General features: G+C 52.5%; 2 protein-coding genes across 4 annotated transcripts in view; both read right to left on the bottom strand.

Annotated features, from left to right (window-relative positions):
• Nucleotides 1-2,511: 2,511 nt before the first annotated feature.
• Nucleotides 2,512-3,174, bottom strand: TMEM125 (transmembrane protein 125). The gene has a single exon (XM_045026463.1). It carries the CDS (start codon nucleotides 3,172-3,174, stop codon nucleotides 2,512-2,514), a length of 663 nt encoding a protein of 220 aa, XP_044882398.1.
• A 17,274-nt stretch (nucleotides 3,175-20,448) lies between these two features.
• Nucleotides 20,449-21,945, bottom strand: part of CFAP57 (cilia and flagella associated protein 57) — a 136,528-nt gene continuing 135,031 nt past the window's right edge. For 2 of the 3 annotated variants that reach the window (XM_045028830.1, XM_045028832.1), the window contains exon 23: nucleotides 20,449-21,632. In XM_045028830.1, coding sequence (XP_044884765.1) covers nucleotides 21,421-21,632 — 212 coding nt within the window. In that variant the 3' untranslated portion in view covers nucleotides 20,449-21,420. The remainder of the gene's footprint in view (nucleotides 21,633-21,945) is intronic. The other variant, XM_045028833.1, reaches the window with a different exon arrangement.

Below are 21,945 nucleotides of genomic sequence, written 5' to 3'. Positions count from 1 at the left end.
CAGGGCACTCAGAGGATGGGGAGGATGGATAGGGGGTGGGGTCCCAGGGAGGCAGTCAGGGGACAGGGAGCAGGGGGGGTTGGATCAGTCGGGGGTTCGGGGGGGCAGTTAGGGGACAGGGAATGGGGTTGGCTAGGCATGGGGGTTGGGGCAGTCAGGGAATGGGGGCGTTGGATAGGGGGTGGGGTCCCAGGGGGGCAGTCAGAGGACAGGGAACGGTGGGGGGAGGGGTTGGCTAGGCGAGGGAGTCCCTGGGGGCCTGTCAGGAGGTGAGATGTGTGGCTAGGGGGCGGGGCAGTCAGAGGATGGGGAGGTTGAATAGGGGGTGGGGTCTCAGGTGGGCAGTCAGGGGACAGGGAGCAGGGGGGGTTGGATGAGTCGGGGGTTCTGGGGGGGCAGTTAGGGGACAGGGAACGGGGTTGGATAGGTGTGGGGGTCAGGGAGGTGGATAGGGGTTGGGACAGTCGGGACGGGGGGGTTGGATAGGGGGTGGGGTCCCAGGGGGTGGTTAGGGGAGGGGAGTCCTGGAAGGGGGAGGTCAGGGGACAAGGAGCGGGATGGGGGGGTTGGCTGGGTCAGGGGTTCTGAGGGGAGTAGTCAGGGGGTGTGAAGTGGGAGGGGGCAGATAGGGGATTGGGGCCAGGCTGTTTGGGGAGGCACAGCCTTCCCTACCCGGCTCTCCATACAGTTGCGCAACCCTGATGTAGCCCTCGGGCCAAAAAGTTTGCCCACCCCATATCTGGTGGGATCCTGCAAAGGGTGGGTTTTAGGTCTTGTCTTAATTAGTGTTGAAGAAGAGGGCGGAAACAACATCTTAATAAAAGGTGCAGATGATCCTAACCTGGTCGGAGCTGCAAGACCCAGACGGGCTGGAGAAATGACAGAGGGACCTACAGCGCTTAGACCCAGGCAGAGACTAACAAAATGAGAGTTTGCCTGGATACATGCAAGTAATTAATCTGGCAGAACATCACAGAGTGGTTCAGTGACAGGGAGAGAGCTGGGAGAGACCGAGTGTGACAATAGATCAGGTCATACAGGAGTTTTCACTATGATCTCGTGGCATTATCAGCCAGGAAGGTTTGGGGTTGCACCCAGAAGTATCATGCCAGAGTGCGGCGGGAATAGTTCTCCTGTATACAGCTCTGGTACAATTGCTCCCGAAATACTGTGCTCAGTTCCAGTAACCACAACCTCCCAAAGGGCACCTGCAAATGGAAGAGATTTCAAGGAAGAGCCTCAGTGATCAGGGGTAGAGGGGACAAGTTTGGGGGAGCGATTGAGAGAGCTAAAACTGTCTGGTTTAAGGAAGGGCTGTGGGAGGGAGGGCCCTGCTTAAGGGTTGCACATATACACTCACTGTAATCAAGCGATACATGTCAGGGCATGTGCTTACTACACAGCTATAATTTGCATGCCAGTTAATTTGCAGACCTCAAACACAAAAAGACGTCACACATACAGCTGCATTTTTGCACATATCCAGCACTTGCACTCATCTGTGCCACTCACACCGATGTATCCATCCCATCTGCGCTGCTGTCTACATACACTATCCCTCCCCAGTGCCAGCTCCCCACAGTAGGGTGACCAGATGTCCTGATTGTAGAGGAACAGTCCCGATTTTTTAGGCTTTTTCTTATATAGGCACATATTCCCCCCCACCCCATCCCGATTTTTCACACTTGCTGTCTGGTCACCCTACCCCACGGTCATGCATATGGATATGCACATGCACACAGCTCTGCACTCACACCCAGCAGGCAACAAGGTGCTTCAGCCCACGTCCCTCTCTTTGTCAGATATCAACGCTCACAGCAGGCTGCTCGCCCTTCTGGCGGTAGGGACATGGCTCCATGCTGCGCTGCTGGAGAGAAGCTTGGCACAGGACACCATAGCAGGCTTGGCATCTCAGGGGCACAGGCTCACAGTGGCACAGCTTGTTAGAAAACAATCCTAGGACTTGGATCCCCAAGGAGCAGCTCTACCCCAGAGCTATAGGAGACTCCTCCACCATACAGTCATAGCCCTGCCAGCCAGTAGATCACAAGACTCTTACATGAGAAACAGACTATTTTAGCGCCAAACACTTCAGGATCTCCTCAGAGCAGCAAGGGCTTCCAACAGGACCAGGACATGCTCACCTTCATCTTCGTCCTTCAGAGCACGGACCCTGGTGTGTTAGAGGGATGGACAGTAAATGCCACAGGAGACTTTGCTGAGGTTAAAAATAAAATGCCAGTGCCCTATTTGTAAAGTTCCAGTTAAATCAAATCAATCCAGGAACCGCCTTGTCTTTGCCAGGGTTCAGGCCTACTGGCCTGAGTAAAGTGCAAATGCCATGCCGCTTCAGTGATAACTGCAGTTGGGTCATGGCACCACTCAAATTTCAGCTCTTCCCCAGATTAAGATTAGCTTGACCATGCTGAAGGGGTGGCGGGCACAGCCTTACCCTGCCCCAGGATCAGTACACATTTGCCATACTGAAGGGCAGTTGGCCCTGCCCAGGCCTTATATCAGGTTGGCCATGCTGGAGGTGGTGGCGAGCCGGCGGTTCACAGAGAGCCGGCTGGAGATGGTGAAGATGCTAATGTCACCTGTGTCCAGGCTCCTGGGAGCAACTGGGCAGCAGGAGATGCTGAGCACATAAAGCAGCAGGCAGAGCAGAATGGCAGCGCCAGCAGTCATGAGGATGACTCCGCTGGTGAACATGCTGGCCAGAGGCCGTGAGGCGCTGAGCTGCATGGTCGTGGTGGAGAGGACAGTGAGGACCACACCACACACCAGCAGCACCAGGGCACTGAGCAGCAGCACCACACAGTCCGAAAAGCCACCACTCTTCAGCAGTTCAATCTGGTTCCGGCTCCGGATGCAGTTCATGTCCTGGATAGCAGAGCTCAGCAGCTGCTTCAGAAGCACCAACAAGGCCAGGAGGCAGAGCGTGGTGCCCACAGCCAGCCGCCACTCCCCAGACCGGCTGCTGGTGCTATAGAGGAGGACGATGCCCCCTGTCCCGCAGGCCAGAATTAGCACCACGGCCACCCCATAGCACAAGATGGATTTCTTAGAGTCCTTGAACCACCACAGCTCGACATGCTCCTCAAGGATGTTCCTCTGAATACGGCCAGCTTCTGCAGGGGGCCTGGGCACACTGAGCTGCTCCAGCTCCGGCATAGTGGGTGCCTGAGGGGCTCTAGGCTGGGTGCTGCGATGATCACACAGATGGCACCAGCTCCCTGGCCGGGGTGGTCAAAGCCACAGCAGCTGTGAAGGCTGTGCCATTTCTTTGGGAGGCAGGCAGCTCGTGTTCTTGCCCTCTGATGCCCTGTGGCCACTGACTGTCAGAGCTCCAGTACAGCAGGGGTGCCCATCTCTGCATCCCCTAGAGTTTTGGGCTGCACGCCAGGGGATGCACCAGGAAGGACTATGGCTGAGGGGCAGGATAACAGAGCTTGATCTGCAGTGTCCAGTGCGGTGAGCTGATGCACCTCCAGAGTGTCATGGGGAGTGGCTGGTGCTGAGTCCTCCAGCCCCCTCCTTGTCCTAGTTATTTCATCTGAAAAAGGCCAGAAAAGAACAAAGTGTAATTGAACAAAGCCCCTGCTCCCAAATAACCCCCCACCCCCAGTCTCCCAGGGCTGGGGTCAGAGACCTTCCTCACTGAAACCCACGCCCTATGGCACAGGCCAGAGGACCTCCTCCCCCCGCCCCAACCCATGCTGAGGCTCCACTCACTGGTGCATCTGGGCATCCCTGTTCAGTGAAGCCTGTCTCAGGGGTGATACTGCTGCTGTGGGTCTTCTGTCTCTCCAGATTCAAGGGCTGCAGGGCTGCTGAGCCCAGAGACTGCTCAAGTGTCACTGTGCATTCCTCAGCAGGACTGTGACTGCAGCTGGGCACTGGCAGCACGGACAGAGGCAGGCCCCATGGTGTGATAAAGCCCCATTCACTGCCCCAGCCTCACATGTTCCCTCATCAGCAGCTGCCTCTTGTCACCAACTGGCTCTCCAGCCCGCCTGTCAGCAAAGGGTTGGGTCCTGGGCTTAACTCTTACAGTCTAGTCCCAACCAATGGAGGAAAAATGGAACAATGACTAGTAACTGCTGAATTGGCTGTGCTTCCCGTCACCCCAGTCCCTGGGCTGAGCCACCAACACACGTCCCTTGGATCATTGTCTCAGGCCATCAGCCCAGCCTGGATTCCCGCCCAGGATGACAGCAAAGGCTCTCACGTTCCCCCAGACACTGCACCACATAAAATTTATGGTTATTGCTCATGTGTCTGTGCCCCCTGCCCCCGCAGTTTCCTTGGATAGAGCTCCCTCTGCCTGATAGACAGGTATTCAATGTGTGCGTGAGGGCTAAGACTCAGCAATTCTGCATGCATTTTCTATAGTCTTGGTGCGCACCCGCCTACTCGAACACACACTTAAAGCACGTGGGGTGCAGAGGGGAAGCTACGTAATCGTCTGGACTTGACTATGCAAACAAGCCCCCAGCGCCTGCCTGTCTTGCCCTTCCCTGACACCTCACTGTCTCTGGCTAGAGACATCTGTGTCTCCCCGCCCCATCCCTGCCCCTGCTTAGCTATTCAGCAGAGTCTTTGCACTGTAAGCAGAAACCACCTGCATTGCTCCATCAGCAGATTCCCAGCATGTGAGAGGCCTCAATGGGTGTAAAACTAGCATGGGGTGCGCCTACGCTACCCACCATAGGAGGTATGCTGGGAAACGGAGGGGCATGCTAGAGCCATGGAGGGAGGGGGTGCCAGGTATGTGTTATGCTTTGGCTATGGCTATGCTCAGTTGTGGATAACAACTTGGGACCTATGTTCAAGTTCCACTTACACAGGTTAGCGCAGCCCCAGGGGACCACCCAGAACATTAGGGAACCATAACTGGGCTCCCAGCTGGCCCCCTTTCCTACTTAATTGACACAGAGACACTGGCTCATGGTATCTAAACACCTCAGAGACAGTGATGGCTACACCCTCACAACCCCTGTAAGGCTGGGCATTATTAGCCCCATTTTACAGGTAGGGAACTGAAACCTGAGATGCTTGTGACGTCTCCCAGTTACACAGGGAATTTATATCAGAGGCAGGACCCGAACCTACAACTACAAGGCTCTAGACTGGGAAACTTACCCATAAGCCCAGCCTTCGTTCCCAATTACAAATTCTCCTTCCACCCAACCTCTTCACTAACTGTGAAAGGTCCGTGGACCACCATGCCCCTGGGCCCTGGCACTGGGGTGTGTCCGGTTAGCTGTGTCTGTCTGGGACTAAAGGGGAAGGCCATATAGACACGAGTCAAGCATAAGCTATAAAGCAGCAAGGAAGCGTCTCACTCTGCCTGTTATACAAACAGCACTAAGAGCATATTACCTTGGTGCTGTGTGTGTTCCATTGGCTCCTATTTTCAGTCTCAAATACAATTGAAGGATCCAGTCCCAATTTTGGGGACCCCCTTACAGAACAGAGGGCTGAGCACATTGTCACGTCTGCAGGCAGAGCTCACTGCACACAGTAGAGGCTCCTGGCATCGCTCCATCCTCCCCCACAAACTCCCAGTGTGCCACCCTGCCATCCCCTTCTATGTCAGGGCCGCTCTACAATCCTCCTTCCCTACCCCCACCTGCATGCCAGGGGCTCTGTGTAGCTCCCCGCTCCCACCAGTGTGCCTCATTCTCCCCCCTTAGCTTGGGCTCTATGTACACTCTATTAGCCCCTTACCACCCCAGACTCGTGCCAGAAGATGGGTGAGGGGGCTGCCCCAGTCTGGAGGCAAGAAGTGATTTCCTTGACATCCTAAACAATGGCTACATGAGGCTTCTCTTCAGCTAGGCCAGGTGGGCAGAGAGTGGGGGTGCTGGAGCCAGACACTGCCTGACAGTGTCAGGGCAAGCTCTTCCAAGCTCCGGCCCTGACTCTGATGGAGCATGAGATCACTGTTAAAGCCATAAGCACAACAGCCATTGTTCAAGGCTCTCTACCAGCTGGTCACATGGCAGGGCAGATTCTGAGCTCTATTCTGCTCACAGGCATGTAGCTAGTTGCATTGCATGACCTTTGCTCTGTGATAAGCCCCTGCTGCTTCTGTGGCGCTTGGACTCTCCTGTGAGTGACTGGATCCGGATCACAGAAATTCCTAGTATGAGAATTTTTGCTTGGTCTGGAGGTGTGCAGGATTCTTGATCAAACTCACAGTCTGTGGCTGTATTCAAAATAATTACAAGCCTCCAGTTAGTGGCCAGAGAAGCAGCTGTGCCTGCCTGGGACCAGCTCTGCTATTCACAAACACAGCAACAGAAAAGACATTGCATGCTGCCTGCCCCTATACAGTGTGTGTTGTGTGGTGTTGGGATGCATGCACTCTGCAAAGTAAATGCACTCAGTCCTGCAAGGGCCTGTCTGACTCCAGGGGACATTTCTGAGCTGGTTAGTTTAGATGGAGGCTGAGCTATGCAGGGTTAGGGGTGAGCTCTAGGCTTCTGTCTGAGAGCCCCCTTTCAGGTTCAGTATTATTCTAACACCCAGCCTCATGGAGCCCAACTACACCAGCACCATAACTGCATGGCCACCTCTGTATCACAGCACCCTTTGCCCCTCACTTTGTGCTCTAAGCACGGAGCTATGCTGTCTCACCATTACACTTTCACACAGCTTCCACAAGGCCTTTGGACTGCAGGAGTTTAACTCTTTACATTTTATTTTTCTCCTTTGTTGTCTCACTCATCACATCAGAATAGTCTGCTTGGGCCCAAGGGAATGGCAGGGATGTGAATCTCCACGCCTCCATACAGGAGGGCAGCTTCTTTCCACAGTAGACTGGAAGTGCTGAAAAGTGCTTTCTCTCTGCAGCAATTCCCCCCTTCCCCGAGAACTAGCATGGAATAAATAGGGACACAGACACTCTTCATAAAGTCATAGATTTTAAGGCCAGAAGGAACCATTAGACAATCTAGTCTGTCCTCCTCTCACAGTCCATTAAATGTCACCCTCCCCCTTGTATTGAGCCCAATAACTTGTGTTTGAATGAAGACTTTGACTTCAGTGTTTCTGGCTGTTATACATAGGACAGGAAGAAACGGGCCCAGATCCCATAGAGCAAAAGAGATTTCAGCTCAGATGCCACAGATGGCTCAGTTGTTGAAATACTTCCACGCGCTCTCCTGTTGTATGGTGTCAGGTCATCCCAGGAGACATTCAAAGGCTCTCGCCACCCCTCCCCAACCCCATGTACCGGAGGAGAGAGACTACTAGGTTATGGGATTGTTTCCAATGCTGCTGTTGGCTTTTGGACTGTTTTGTAGTTTTATGTGCCTGATAGAGAATATAGTAGTATGTTGAGTGTAGGGATGCATAGTTATTCCAGCTCAGAATCCCAGAGGAATTTGTTGCATAAAATTCCAGTTTTGCAACATCTTAACATTTTCTAACCTGCAGGAAGTTGCACCAGTTATTTTTAAGCTTCCAGTCATCCTGGTATCAGGCCTTAAATATGCCCCCCCCCCAAACAAATCCCGCCCCTCCCCCCCATAAAATGTTTCCTTCTTGGTCACTCTGGGCACAGCACATATGGGGATGGCAGTCATGACACCCCCCGGCCACACATACACACACTTTGTGGATTGATCATGCCGGGGGATGGGGGGGGCTTAGAGTAGAGGGCTCATGGTTATGGGGCTCAGTATGTGGCAACCTTGTCTAGCCAAGTAGCTCAGGTTTGTTTCACTTAATCAAAAAGGTTCATGATTGCTCTGCTAAGTGATTAACAGGCCCCACCATCATGATGCCAGAGGACCTATTCCAGTGCAGATCTTGCTGAATGAGGCCTGTGAAGCAACAAGAACAATTTGAAGCTGAAATGCCTGGCAGAAAAGGGTGAGGCAGGGCAGCGGCTGCTCCAGACAGTCGGCTGTCCTAGGCAGAACTTCAGTATGTGGACGCCCCCTCAGCAATCCCATAGCCATAATTTAAGAGAGACGAATTGCCCATAGGCAGTCTACATCAGCGGTCCCCAACCTTTTTGGCACCAGGGACCGGTTTCGTAGAAAAAAAAATTTCCGCGGACCTGCCCCCTATCTGACCCCCACCCACTTCCTGCCCCCCCGACTGCCCGCCCCCCCTCAGAATCCCCGACCCATCCTGCTCCTTGTCCCCTCACCATCCCCCAGAGACCCCCACCACCCTGGGACCCCACCCCTGCTCCCTGTCCCCTGACTGCCCCAACCCCTATCCCCCCCACTGAGTCCTGACAGACCCCCCCTAGTACACCCACAATCCAACCCCCCCATTCCCTGCCCCCTGACCGCTCCCCCAACCTCCGCCCCCTCCCTGTCCCCAGGACTCCCTGCCCCTTAGCCAACCCCCCTGGCCCCAGCCTCTTACCCCCAGCTCCCTCCTCACCCGGAGCTTCAGCGCCTCGCCCGACAGCTGCAGCGTGTCTCCGGCGGGGCCTGAGCTCCGTCCCGCTCCGAGCCGCGTGGTGAGGGGTCGGGGCTGGGAGCTCCTCGCCGAGCGGAGGCAGCTGTGCTCAGCCCGGAGCTCGCAGCCCCGCTCCCTCACCACGCGGCTCTGAGCGGGGCGGGGCTCAGGGGCCCCGCCGGAGACACGCCACTTGATGTGCTAGGGGTCGGTTCGCGGCCTGGTTCCTAACAGGCCGTGGGCCGGTACCGGTCCGCGGCCTGGGGACCCCTGGTCTACATGAAATGGGCCTAGATCAAAGCACACTAATGACCTGTTAGAGTGGGCAAGCAGGGTGTACTCCCTGCATGAATTCCTTACCACAGGCAGGGGCAGAAGAGCCTTCCCAAAAGGGGGGGACCCAGGGGCCCTGGTGTGGCCCTAGCCCTGCCCCTCCTCTTCCCTTGAGGCTCTGTCCTGGACCAAGCTGGAAGCTGGAGTGGGCCAGGGAGCCCCAGACCCTCCACCTTCCTGGGGGGTGTGTGTGAAAGCAGCAGGCCCAGCCCATGCCCTTGACTCCTGGGCCCCTTGCCCAGGGCAGGTGGAGGGGCCACAGCTCCCCAAAGCTGCCGGGGCTCCCCGGCCAGGCTCTAGCTGCTGGCCTGGCCAGGAGACGGAGCCTCGGAGGGAAGACGAAGGGCAGGGGTGAGGCCCATGATGGAAAGTGGATGGGCCAGGCCCCTTGCCCTCCCCACATCTATTCTGGAGTCCCTGACCGTAGGTGCTCAGTTTGTAACAGATTTGGTTCAGCCCTGTAGGTGGGGGGGTAAATCCCCCACACGTGGGTGTCTGGCGGGGGGGGCGGGGGGAGAGTGAAGTCCTTCAGGTTAAAGAAAAATTTGAATTTGATTGGCCATAGACTGGCTTGAACTGTTATACTAAACATGGCTACAGCCCTGGCCTGGGTGGGTTAGTGACCCCTCCCCGGACCTGGAAAGGGTATATGGGAATCTAAGCAGCTTCTTTAAAACAGCACCCACAGGTCAACTGGAACACTCCATGGGACAGAAGTGATCTCATCCAGCGCTCCCGCTCATATCGGTCAGCCCCCCTTTTGGCATGACAGTGCAGCAACTATATCAGCGTGCTCCTCCATAATCCGATGTCCCTGGAAGGATGACACCCCTCCCAGTGGGGTCCCCCACCCTGAGGAGACAGCAGCCCTGCCCAGCTCCGGCATTGAGGGGGGGCTCTATCCCCAGGCGCACCATTTGACCTGTGCCATGGGGCTCTATCTCCCCTCCCCCCTCTGGGTGTCAAGGCCAGGGGTTGGGCGCCAACATGAAGCTGTGGGGGAAGGGGGTGGGAAAGCCATGCACCACATGTATGTTTTTATAAAAAAATCTGCTCTAGGGAGTATTTTGGGGACATTCTCTGACCTCTGCTATACAGGAGGTCAGGCTGATCACACTGGTCCCTGTCAGCCTGGACGCTAGGAATCTAAGATTGGAAGAATGGAGTGTGTGTGTGTGTGTGTGGGGGGAATAATACAGTGGGACTGGAGTCTGCACGGGGTGGGACTGGGGACAAGGACCTGGGGAGAGACCAGGGCGCAGGGGACAGATGAGGTGGGGGTTCAGGCCTCAGTTCCCCAGGTAGTACCTGGGCTAGGACACAGGCAGAGATGGGGGCGGGCAGGCAGATTAGGGCAGGGGTGTTAGGACATGGGGGAATGGGAGGCAGGTGCACAGATGGGATGTGGGAAGAACACAAGGGAGCTGAGAGGGGAAGGAGGGTTAGGTCAGGGGCTGGGGGGCAGCAAGGGGATGCCACTTACCTGGTTACCACCCACCTTGGGGGGGCCCTTCTGGGTCCTCCATTGTTCATAAATTGTCCATAAATTCCAGAGGGAGGCTACCGTGGGCTGGGCCAGGCTGTGGGCTCCCCGACCCTGGGGCTGCCTGTGCTAAGCTGGACTGTCCAGCCACATGGTCCCTGTTGAGGCCACTGCGCACACCCTGCTTATGTGCATTAACTATTCATTAATGTACTTTGATCTAGTCCTGATTCAAAGCAGCCTATGGCAAAGTGCATTAAGGGTGAGCACAGGAGGTTAGACTGCACCGCAGCAGGTGAGCACAGAATAGATCACACCCAGCTTGCTGTGAATCTGCCGCACCAGGCCCCTGTACTGCACGAGGCAGCTGCCTATCTTGCCTATGCCTAGAACAGTCTGTGTGTGAGAGGGGCAGACCACAGGACCAGTTTGGCTAGCTTTCATGAACCAGCCCACAGCCCCACACCGCCCAAGTGGGGATGATTATGAACTGTGTGAGAGACAGAGCATGACACAAACAGCTACAGGTTTTACTCACCCACAGCTGACACGTAATCACCAACTTCAGGCACAATTCAGCCACCTCTCTGCCTTTGCCTGAGTTCCCAGCTGGCAGCTGAGGTTGCACCACACTCTCCTTCCATTTGAATCAGGCTGACATGGCAGGTCCTGGGATATGGCCCAAGGGTAAAATCTGGCCTCTTCCCTTCCAACAGCAACGGCCTGCCAGGCAACAGGTGTAACTTCCAGCTCCCCTTCGTTGGCCTGTTCAGCCAGCTACCTGCTTCTGATAGGCTGCAGCAAGCACAACCCTTTCACCTGGACTGTGACAGGTACATTCCCCAGCAAGGTGGGGTCTGATACAACCTGTTGTCCTGGAAGAGATTCCAGGGCTGTAACTGTGGTGCCTGGGTGTCGCCCTCCCCACTCAGAGCAGGATGTCTCATTTCACATTTCCTCCCTGGCTCAAGTGACAAGCTGTGGGGAGTGGTGAACAGGTGGAACAAGGCTTCTTGCTGCGCTGGCAGAGCCAAGCAGGATTACCAGAGTTAAACAAATAGTGACTAACATGGCATTTAATATGGTAACTCTTAAGTTGCTGGTTGAGCAGAAGACATTTGACACCTTCAGGACTGGCCCTTTACAGAGTGCTCTGGGGTCAATCTGGGAGTGCTGTGATAGTCAAGAAGCAAAGCCAGACCCAGAGACACTGAGCCATTCTCAGCATGCTCTTTTCTCCCTTGCTGCAAATGGCTCCTTCTTTGGGCAGCCTGCCTGCTCAGCGCCCTCTTGGGAGAGAACAGCAGGTGGTTGGGGCCTCCTGGCATGCAGCCCAGCAGATCCCATGCTGAACAACAGGTAGGTAGGGAACAGGAGACGTCTCTGCCTGTTCAGTTGGGAAAGGGGGCTGCTCTGGTGTTTGCAGGGGTCACAAAAAGGACAGTTACCTGTTCCGTAACTGGTGTTCTTTGAGATGTGTTGCTCAGGTGTATTCCACAATAGGTGTGTGTGCTTGCCACGTGCACCGATGCTGGAAGTTTTTCCCTTAGCAGTACCTGTGTGTGTGTGGGGGGGGGGAGCACCGCTGCAACTCCTGGAGTGGCACCTCTATAGTGCGCTATAAGGGGAGTTGCACACTCCCCCCACCCTCGGTTCCTTCTTGCCAGACAACTCCAACAGAGGGAAAGGAGGGCGGGATGTGGAATACACCTGAGCAACACATCTCAAAGAATGCCAGTTACAGAACAGGTAACTGTCCTTTCTTCTTCGAGTGATTGCTCATGTGTATGCAACAGTAGGTGACTCCAAGCTATGGCTGATGGTGGTGGGTAGGCGTTTAAGGGTTTTTGGGATGCAGTACCACCCTACTAAAACCGGTGTCATCCCTTGCTTGGGAGACGATTGCATAGTGCGAGGAAAAAGTGTGGACAGAGGACCATGTGGCAGCCCTACATGTGTCCTGGATAGGGACGTGGCCTACATAGGCAGCCGACGAGGCTTGAGCTCTCGTAGAATGCGCCTTCACGATAGGCAGCGGGGGGACCCCTGCCAAGTCGTAACACGTGAGTATACACAAGGTGATCCAGTGGGAAAGGCACTGGGTGGAAACTGGTTGCCCCCTCATATGCTTGGCCGACGCAATGAACAGCTGCGAGCATTTCCTGAATGGCCTGGTTCGGTCCTACGTACATCTAGCATGTGTAGGCGGCGTTCCTCATTGGAGGAATGGGGCTTAGGACAGAGTACTGGAAGGAAAATGTCCTGATCCATATGGAAGGCGGAGACCTCCTTCGGGAGAAATGCGGGGTGTGGGCAAAGCTGGACTGTATTCCTGTGGCAGACCGTATACGGGGGCTCTGCAGTCAAGGCCCTAAGCTCTGAGACACGACAGGCTCAGGTGATAGTCACCAAGAATGCCACTTTCCATGACAGGTGGGACCAGGAACACATGGCCAAGGGTTCAAAGGGAGGACCTGTTAGGCGGGATAGCACTAGATTCAGATCCCATTGCAGGACCGGGCCCCGGCATACGGGAATGCACTATCTAAAAAGCTAAAAGCTCGCGGAAGAATAAACCTTCCTGCCAAAAGAATCCAGTCTCCTGGCGTCCTTGTCTTTGGGGGTGGGCCCGGGCTGACCATGGCATTCCCAGTGGTTGACTGAGTCCACCACCAAGGAGTTGGGTGCTCGGTGGGAGTACAGGTACTTGTGTCCTTTAGCCGGGACAAAGTACTTCCTCTCCACTTTTTTGGAGATAGGTGCCAGGGAAGCTGGGGTTTGCCATAGAGCAACTGATATGTTGGCTACCCCTTGGTGGAGAGATAGGGCCACTCGGCCCGGTGCCGAGGAGGACAGCACATTGAAAAGGGTATCCGACAGCTCCTCCATCTCCTCAGCCTGGAGTTGGAGGTTTGAGGCCACCCACTTGAGGGGCTCTTGATGAGCCTTAAAGTCCTTCTGTAGAATGGGCGGAGGGGCCGCTATGGTCGCCTCTGGTGCTGGCGAGGGGGCCGGTCCGGCTCCCAGGGCATTGGGAGGTGCCAGTGGTTTGATCTCCAAGACCGAATCCGGGCCTGGGACCACCTGCTTGGTACCCGTCGACTTTTGACTCTGCCACGAGGGGGAGGGGGGGACACTGAATGGGCATGGGACACTCCAGCTACCGAGCAGGGTCTTGCCTGGGCAGACAATTGTGGCCACGGTGACCACTGACACCATTGCCCCAGCCACGGTGCCCCTTGCCACTGACTGGCTTGGGTACCGGGCGGTGCAAATCACTCTTGAGGGGTGGTGCGGCTCGGGGATGGGCGGCTGGGTGCCGAAGCCGAGGTCACTGTTGACCGCATGGTGTTGTAAGAACAGTGGGAGTGTCCATGGGCATGTCGGTGCCGCCCTCGAGATCTGGACCTTAATGACAAGGAGCAGTACTCATCAGAGGTGCTGCTCTCGTAGTCATCCCAGCAGTCGTAGCTACAATGCCTAGGTGCCTGTCAAGGGGAGCTCTGGGCATGGTGTCTGGTGGAGCAGGCACTTGAACCTGAGCGTCTGTAACGACAGCGTCGGGATCGGCTCCTGTAGCCACAATTCGAGGAGGAGTGTCGACGCTGCCTGTCTCGGTGCCGGTCCCCCTGGTGAGGTGTAGAGGACCCTTGAGAATCCCGTGCGGGCGAGTCAGCCAATCTGCGTGGAGTGGAGGGCTGACACGAGCTAAGTGAAGAACTTGTCGAACGGGGCGGTGCACGGTCCTCAGAGCAGGGACTGTGTCTTGCTGGGAAGGGCTAGTGTGCTCCCAACAGTGGCTTCACTCGGGACCGGGTGCAGTGTGTGGGAGCCTTCGGTCAGGATATTCTATAATGACCCTAGAGAGCACAGTCTGGATAATTTGGCTATGTAAAACGTGAATTCTTGTTGAAACTGATGGGTTATTTACTGCCACAGTGCATACAAAATCATCCATTTGCTACAGGGGCAGGGACAATGGAGGTGCGTTAACCCAGAGGGTCCCTTATTCAAATACAAACACCTTTGGACAATGAGTTGGCCACTGCCTAGTGAAAACTATCCTTCCAGGTGAGCTGGTAACCAAAGAGATGACCTACCTGTGGGAGGAGGTGAGAGGGGTCTTTGTGGCAGACCAAGAGGGTGACCTGGTAAAGGGTACTGCAATTTTATAAAGGACTCTCTCACTATCCCTTTTAGCAAAAGAAAAGAGACCAGAAGCAGCCACAGGCAAGACAGAGCAGGTGATGGAGAGAGGGTCATCCAGGGACCCTGATATGATGCTGCCTAAATCCAAATATTTGGCTCCCAAAAAGCTCTTGGAGTTCTGAGGAAACTAAGGCCTGGTCTACACAAGAAAGTTAGGTTGACATAAGCTGCATTAGGTCGATTTAATAATGTATGAGTCTACACTATTGAGTCCCTTCTGCCGATCTAAGTGGCCTATAAAGTCAACTTCTGTACTCCACCTCCGCAAGAGGTGTAGCGCTTGAGTTGACATCCATGGGTTGATATGGGGATAGTGTAGACACTGCATTGTGTAATTTGAATGAATTGGCCTGCAAGAGGTGTCCCAGAGTGCTCTGCTGTGACCGCTCTGGAGAGCACTTTCAGCTCCATTGCACGTCAGCCAGGTACACAGGAAATAGATGCCCCTGTTAAAGCCCCAGGAACTTTTCAATTTTCATTTCCTGTTTGATCAGTGTGGACAGCTCTTCAGCACAGCTGATTATGGAGACTAATGGCCACAAATGTGCTCCAGCCTGGTCAGCACAGGAGGTGCTGGATCTTATTGCTGTGTGGGGAGAAGAGTCTGTGCAGGCAGAGCTCTGATTCAGCAGAAGAAATGCTGACATCTATGCCAAAATAGCATAGGGAATGGAGGCGAAGGGCTACCGCAGCAGTGCCGTGTGAATATAAAGGAGCTTCTGCAAGCGTACCAGAAGACAAGGGAGGTGAACAGTTGTTCTGGTTCTGCCCCACAGACATGCCCCTTCTATGAGATGCTGCATGTGATTCTTGGCAGCGACCCCACCACTACTCCAAAATGCTCTGCGGATACCTCCCAGGAGCCCTGGGCGACCTTGAGGAACAAGAAGGAGGACATTGTTGACGAGGAAGAGGAGGAGGAGGAGAATACGAGGCAGGCGAATGGAGGATCCATTCTCCCCGAGAGCCAAGAACTGTTTTTAACCCTGGAGCCCATCCCCCTCACAGGACCAATTGTCAGCGGAGCGTGATCCTGGGGAAAGCACCTCTGGGGAGTTCACATTTCCAAACAAACTGTAGGGGTTACATGCTATTATTTTTAATGTTTAATCTGAACAAAAGAGTAGGTGTAGTGGATACTGGTGGCCACTCCAGCTATGCAGAGGATGCTCTCTGAAAAAGACTGTTTATGTACATGGGGATGGCCCTGGAATCCTCCATGACGATCTCTAGGAAGCTTTCATGGAGATAATTCTGCAATCCTTTGCAGAAGGCTTCTGGGAAGGGCTACCTTATTTTGTCCATCATGGTATGACACTTTCCCACACCACTCCAGTATTAACTCTTCTGGTATCATTGCGGCACACAGCATTGCAGCATAAGGACCATGTCCGAACCCACTTGCAGCATCTGCTCCCTTTCCATATCTGTTACCCTCAGGAGACTGATATCACATATGGTCACCGAGGGGAAATGGGGGACGTTTTAAATGCTACCCCTTAAACCACAAGCAATTCAACAAGTAATCCGCCCATTTGGTGAATTCTGGGTCACACAACCATGCTTTCCTGAGTGTGCCCTGGCTGTGGTTGGAAGGGATCAATGCGTATTGCAACCAGGCATTTAAAAAGGGGCGGGGGCGGCTTCCTGTTTGTCTCCCTTCCCCCCAACCCAGTGCAGCATTTGTAACAATCAAACTATTTGGGGGCTTTACACTGGTGCCTGTCCTCACGCACCAGCCAGGTTGCTAGGGGAAAGGGAGCTTTTCTGAAGTTGCAACCTGTGATCCCAAGGTTGTCTTCACAAAAACTGTAACACAAGACCTCTCACCCATGCCTCATGGCCTTACTCACCATGGCTGGGGAAGCAAAATGACTCTTGCAGTAGCCATCGATTGTGATTACATTGTGGCTTGCAGGGAAATGCATTGAGGGGTGTTTCTTTTATAAAAAGAATTAACCTTGCACTGGAAACAATGTATGCACTGTCAATGCTACCCTTGTGCTTTGTATTCTTTGCAGCTGAAACATTGTCTGTTGGCACATCCTCCATACTGGGACAGAGTCTTTCCTAGATTATAAGGGAGAAAAAGAAGACTCGGGAGGACATATTCAATGAATTAATGCGCATCTCTGAGAGTGACAAGATGGAGCTCAGTGCATGGAGGATTGCCCTGTCCAACAACCTGCACAAGGATAGGGAGGCAGGGGAGCATGCAGAGAACACGAGCATGACATGCAGGATGAGATGCTGCAGATTATGAAGGAGCAAATAGACATGTTGAGGCATCTGGTTGAGATTCAAGAAAGGCAGCTGGATGCGGGAGTCCCTCTGCAACCTATGCTGAACCTGCTGCCATCATCATCAAATCCCACATCCTCCCCTCCCAAACGTTCTAGGAGGTGGAGGGGTGGGGGAAGTCTGGTATCTTTTGCATTTAACTCCAGGGGAGGGTACAAGGACCAGAAGGCACCCATTCCCAAACCTTTGATTGTTATTGCTGTGCAATTGTAAGCAAGCTGTCCTTGTTCCCCCACCGCTGTTATCAGCCCTTTTGCCCCAGGTTATCTTACTCTTCTTTGCTGTTTCTGTGTCTTTGTGAGCATAATAAAACTTAATGTATTGAGGAGAAAAGGCTCCTTATTGATTCAGCATCCTGTGGTTAGTGGGGGTGGTGTTTATGGGGAGAAAATGCAATGAAGGAGACAGCTCGGTAAGAAACAACACAGGTGTCACATTACTGTGGGTCATTGCTGAAACTGGTTTTCAAAGCCTCACAGAGACCCAGAGCCTCTCAGTGTGCTCTTCTTATTGCCCTGGTGTCTGGCTGCTCAAAACTGGCTGCCAGGTGATTTGCCTCAACTACCCCACCCCAACGGAAACTTTTCTCCCTTTGTTTCACAGAGATTATAGAGCACACAGCAAGCAGCAATAACAATGGGAATATTGCTTTCACTGAGGTCTAACCTAGTAAGCAAACAATGCCTGCGGCCTTTTAAACATCCAAAGGCACATTCCACCACCATTCTGCACTTGGTTAGCCTATGGTTTAGGACTATTTAAAAAAAACTGGATGAGCACAAGTCCATGGGGCTGGATGCACTGCATCCGAGGGTGCTAAAGGAGTTGATGGACGTGATTGCAGAGCCATTGGCCATTATCTTTGAAAACTCATGGTGATCGGCGGAGGTCCTGGATGACTGGAAAAAGGGCTAATGTAGTACCCATCTTTAAAAAAGGGAAGAAGGCGGATCCAGGGAACTATAGGCCAGTCAGCCTCACCTCAGTCCCTGGAAAAATCATGAAGCATCATTAACCTGAAGGGTGAAACTGTAAAATGGTGTAACCCCAACAGTGGAGCTCTGGGGAGGGTGTGCTTAAGTCACTGGGGAGATTTGGGGGTCCAGAACTGGTTGTGGGGTCTACAGCAGCTGGACTACCATCTGTACCCACAAGTGAGCCTGAGAGGCCAAAGTCCAAGTCAGTGTCTGGATGATGCTCAGATACCATGGGCTTAGAAGCCAGGGCTGGCTCTAGACCCCAGCGCGCAAAGCGCACGCTTGGGGCGGCATGCCGCCGGGAGGGCGGCAGGCGGCTGCGGTGGACCTCCCGCAGGCATGCCTGTGGAGGGTCCGCTGGTCCCACGGCTTGGGTGGACCTCCCGCAGGCGTGTCTGCGGAGGGTCCGCTGGTCCCGCAGCTCAGGTGGACATACCTCTGGGAACTTCAAAGAGTACATACCTCTGGGAACTTCAGTAACATGTGCACAAAAGACTAGCTTTTTGTTTTGCATTCTCAGTACTCATCTGAGGATATCAGTACAACTATTTTGGGATTACTAAGTATCTGATACAACGTGAGTTGTATCAGCCTGCTGTGCTAAACAGTCTCCACTATAAACACTATAAATACTTCAGGTGCAAAGTCCCACCCAATATCAGGCTCCAACACCCACTTTAAATATGCTGTTTTGATTTCCCTGAGTGTTCATTGTTTAGATCAGATTCATGTAGTAAGCTTTTTACCACCTTTGGAAATCATATCTTCCCAGAGAGGCTGACTCATAAGACATGCCCTTAAGTTTCTTCATCACCACAGTGAGACAGCTCTTCAGCTGGAAATACTTCTTACTCTGAGCAGGATGAGGTCCTTTTTCTTTGTTAAGATTTTGATTCAATTTTGCTAAATGATGCCCCCAAAATGGAATTTTCTTCTATCACTCCATTTATACCAGCCAAAGGGAGGGCAGAACTACAACATAGTGGGCCCCAGCAAGCCAGAATGTGTATGTTCCGAAGACTTTCAGAAAGAAGCTAGTTTCAAAAGCACCTCCTAATTGGATTAATTACATCCTTTTCCTGCACAGGAAGCATCAGGATGACAACATTAGGTGGTGGAGACAGCACCCCATAAGGCTAATGTGTGCCAGTTCTATTTCGTTCTTTGGCATCTCCCAAGTTAGTGTCTTATCCTGGTTAAAGATGAACAATAAAATTGAGGTACCAGATTCATTGCTAGGGCCCTACCAAATTCATGGTCAGAAAAACAAGCCATGGACTGTGAAATCTGGTTTTTTGTGTGCTTTTACCCTTACTATACAGATTTCATGGGGGAGACCTGTGTTTCTCTAATTGGAGGTCCTGACCCAAAAGGAAGTTGCAAGGTTATTTTAGGGGGGGGTCATGATAGTGCCACCCTTACTTCTGCGCTTTCTATAGAGCTGTGTGGCCAGAGAGCAGCAGATGTTGGCCGGGTGCCCAGCGCTGAAGGCAGCGCTCCACCAGCAGCAGCGCAGAAGTAAGGGTGGCAATACCATACCATTCCATGCCACCCTTACTTCTGCACTGCTGCCTTCAGAGCTGGGAGGCTGGTGAGTGGCGGCTGCTGACTGAAGGCCCAGCTCTGCAGGCAGCAGTGCAAAAGTCAGGGTGATAATACCATATCATGCCATCCTTACTTTGTCTTCAGAGCTGGGCTCCTGTTCAGCAGCTGCTGCTCTGCAGATGGCCAGCTTTGAAGACAGTGCCGCTGCCAGCAGCAGTGCAGAAATAAGGGTAACAGTACCGCAATCCCCATAGCTTTGCGACCCCTCCACAACACCTTTTTGGGTCAGGACCCCTACAATTACAACACCATGAAATTCCAGATTTAAATACACCTCTACTCAGATATAACGCTGTCCTCGGGATCCAAAAAATCTTACCGTCTTATAGGTGAAACCACGTTATATTGAACTTGCTTTGATCCACTGGAGTGCACAGCCCCCCCATGCCCTCCCCCGGAGCACTGCTTTACCACATTATATCTGAATTCATGTTATATCAGGGTAGAGGTATAGCTGAAATCATGACATTTGTGATTTTTAAAATCCTGACTGTGAAATTGACCAAAATTGACTGTGAATTTGATATTTATTGCCTATGCACTGACTGAACCATTCAACCTTAGCAGGAATAGTGTTCTAGTCCAGTGGTCTCCAAACTTTTTTGATTGCACACCCCTATTGTAAAAATTTTTTGAGCATGCACCCCCTGCCGCGCCATCTCTAAACCCCCCCGCAAAAGCTCCTCCTGCCGCACACCCCGAAGGATCTTCTTGCACACACCCCACTTTGGAGACCACTGTTCTAGTCCATAGGAACACCTGCAGTAAATTATCTATTTTTAAAGTATTGGTCTGGTAAAGATTATGGTTCCTCTAAAAGATATCAAGACTAATAAGTAATTCAGTTTGGGCATCGTATTCATCCTTAACGATATTATTTTTAGTATTACAAGTATTTAGGAGGCACTTGCCTCTTCTCATCTCCATTTCCTGTCCTGAATTGTTATGCACTAACTCTCAGGACACTGACTAGGCCCCAGATGCAGCTCCCCCAAACCCTTGCCCCAAAAGCTCATGAAAATACCTGCCACCCTTCCAATCCACACTGTTCTTCAGCTAGCGTAGGCAATGCAAGTCAGACATCATGCACTGAGGAGATCTGAAAATGTAGAAATCTTGTAGTTTTTATTCGTTGTTAGGTTTGTGACAGAACTTTAAAAAATGGGGTTACATTGAGAAGTGACTCTTCAAGAACAGTTTGAAAAAAGCAAGAGTAGTTGCCCTGTATTCTGCGATAAAAGGGGGTTTCAGATGTTAGGAGGAAGGCATGGAGATAAACAGGAGATCAATATAACAGAAGAGGTGAAACAAGAGGCGTGGGTTGAGAGGCAGATTTTGTACGCTGATACTGGGGCTCTTTCCTGACTCATGGTATATTTTGTGGATGATGACTGCTCTGCAGGGAGTAAGCTGATACATGTATAGGAACCAGACCATACAGACTGTTGGCTGATTTTGTCTGACCACTAGCTAAAGACCATCTTTACAGGACGACAAAATTTTGCCAGTAATTTGGGAAGTTGCTTAGAACAGATTTCACTGTTTTTATTCCCATCTCTCTTATGTACTGTGTGGATGTCACTGTGCATTGACTAGTCATTCAGCATTTCAGAATAAAGGGCTCTGGAGAACCTGCCAGCATTATATCACACTAAACCACAAGAGATTTACAGTATTTATTTAACCCCTCTGAACTGTGGCATCTGAATTTTCAGTGACCCTTGCTTCCCCAGAGATCTGCACACACACCAGTCAGATGGTGCTATCTGCATTCGCACATTTATTATTTCCGTTCCTCTCAGCTCAGCTTCTGTTCAGAGGGGAGAGTGCAGCAAAGAGTATGTGGGTGTGCAGTGAACCTCCTGTTCAGAAGGGTGATTGCAGCACAGAGAGGGTGTGCGTGCGTGCATGTTTGGGGTGTCTCTTTCTCAGAGGGGAGGAGATTAAGGCAGAGAGTATTTTGTTGGGGAGTATTTGGTTAACAGAGATGGTTACAGGACAGAACAGGCAAAAATAGTCTGATCTGGTTCCAGGATTTCTAATCCTCTCAGTAGAAGCAATCATGTAGAATTTCCTTAGATTGCATCATTGTGGCTGTGTCCCATGGCTCCTTTCAATCTCCAGCATGGGAAGCCTCCCACCTGACAGAGGCCGAAGAGTAAGGATGTGCTCCTGCCCTTGGATTTGGTCTCGAAGGCGTTTGATTTCCAGCCGTTGCATTTCTATGATTCTTTCTGTTTCCTCTTCTACATTCAACCTCAGCACACCGGGACTGGGCAGCAGTTCATGGGAAGGAACTAGAGAAAACAGTAGCCAGAGTGTATAATGATGAGGGTTCCAGCTAGCCAGGCTCTATTTACTCTTGAAGAAAGAGCTAGGACATGCATCTCTTGGCACAGGGGAGACAGAGCTAAAGGAGAAGGTTCTGAAGTGCTTCATAAGTGAATTGTGCATTGTATAGTTGAATACCACTGTACATTGCATAGGCATCTTCCAGGCAACCATAGAGTTTAATGACTAATACCAGCCAAAAGGAGAGAAACTCACATGCTCGCAAAGGGAGACGAGGTTTTAAGATGAAAGCTGATAATATGGAGCGATACAGGGAGA

The sequence above is a fragment of the Mauremys mutica genome, chromosome 8 (assembly GCF_020497125.1).
Source record: "Mauremys mutica isolate MM-2020 ecotype Southern chromosome 8, ASM2049712v1, whole genome shotgun sequence".
NCBI lineage: Eukaryota > Metazoa > Chordata > Testudines > Geoemydidae > Mauremys > Mauremys mutica.
The sequence above is the reverse complement of the archived record's forward strand: the minus strand, read 5'-3'. Positions and strand labels throughout refer to the sequence as shown.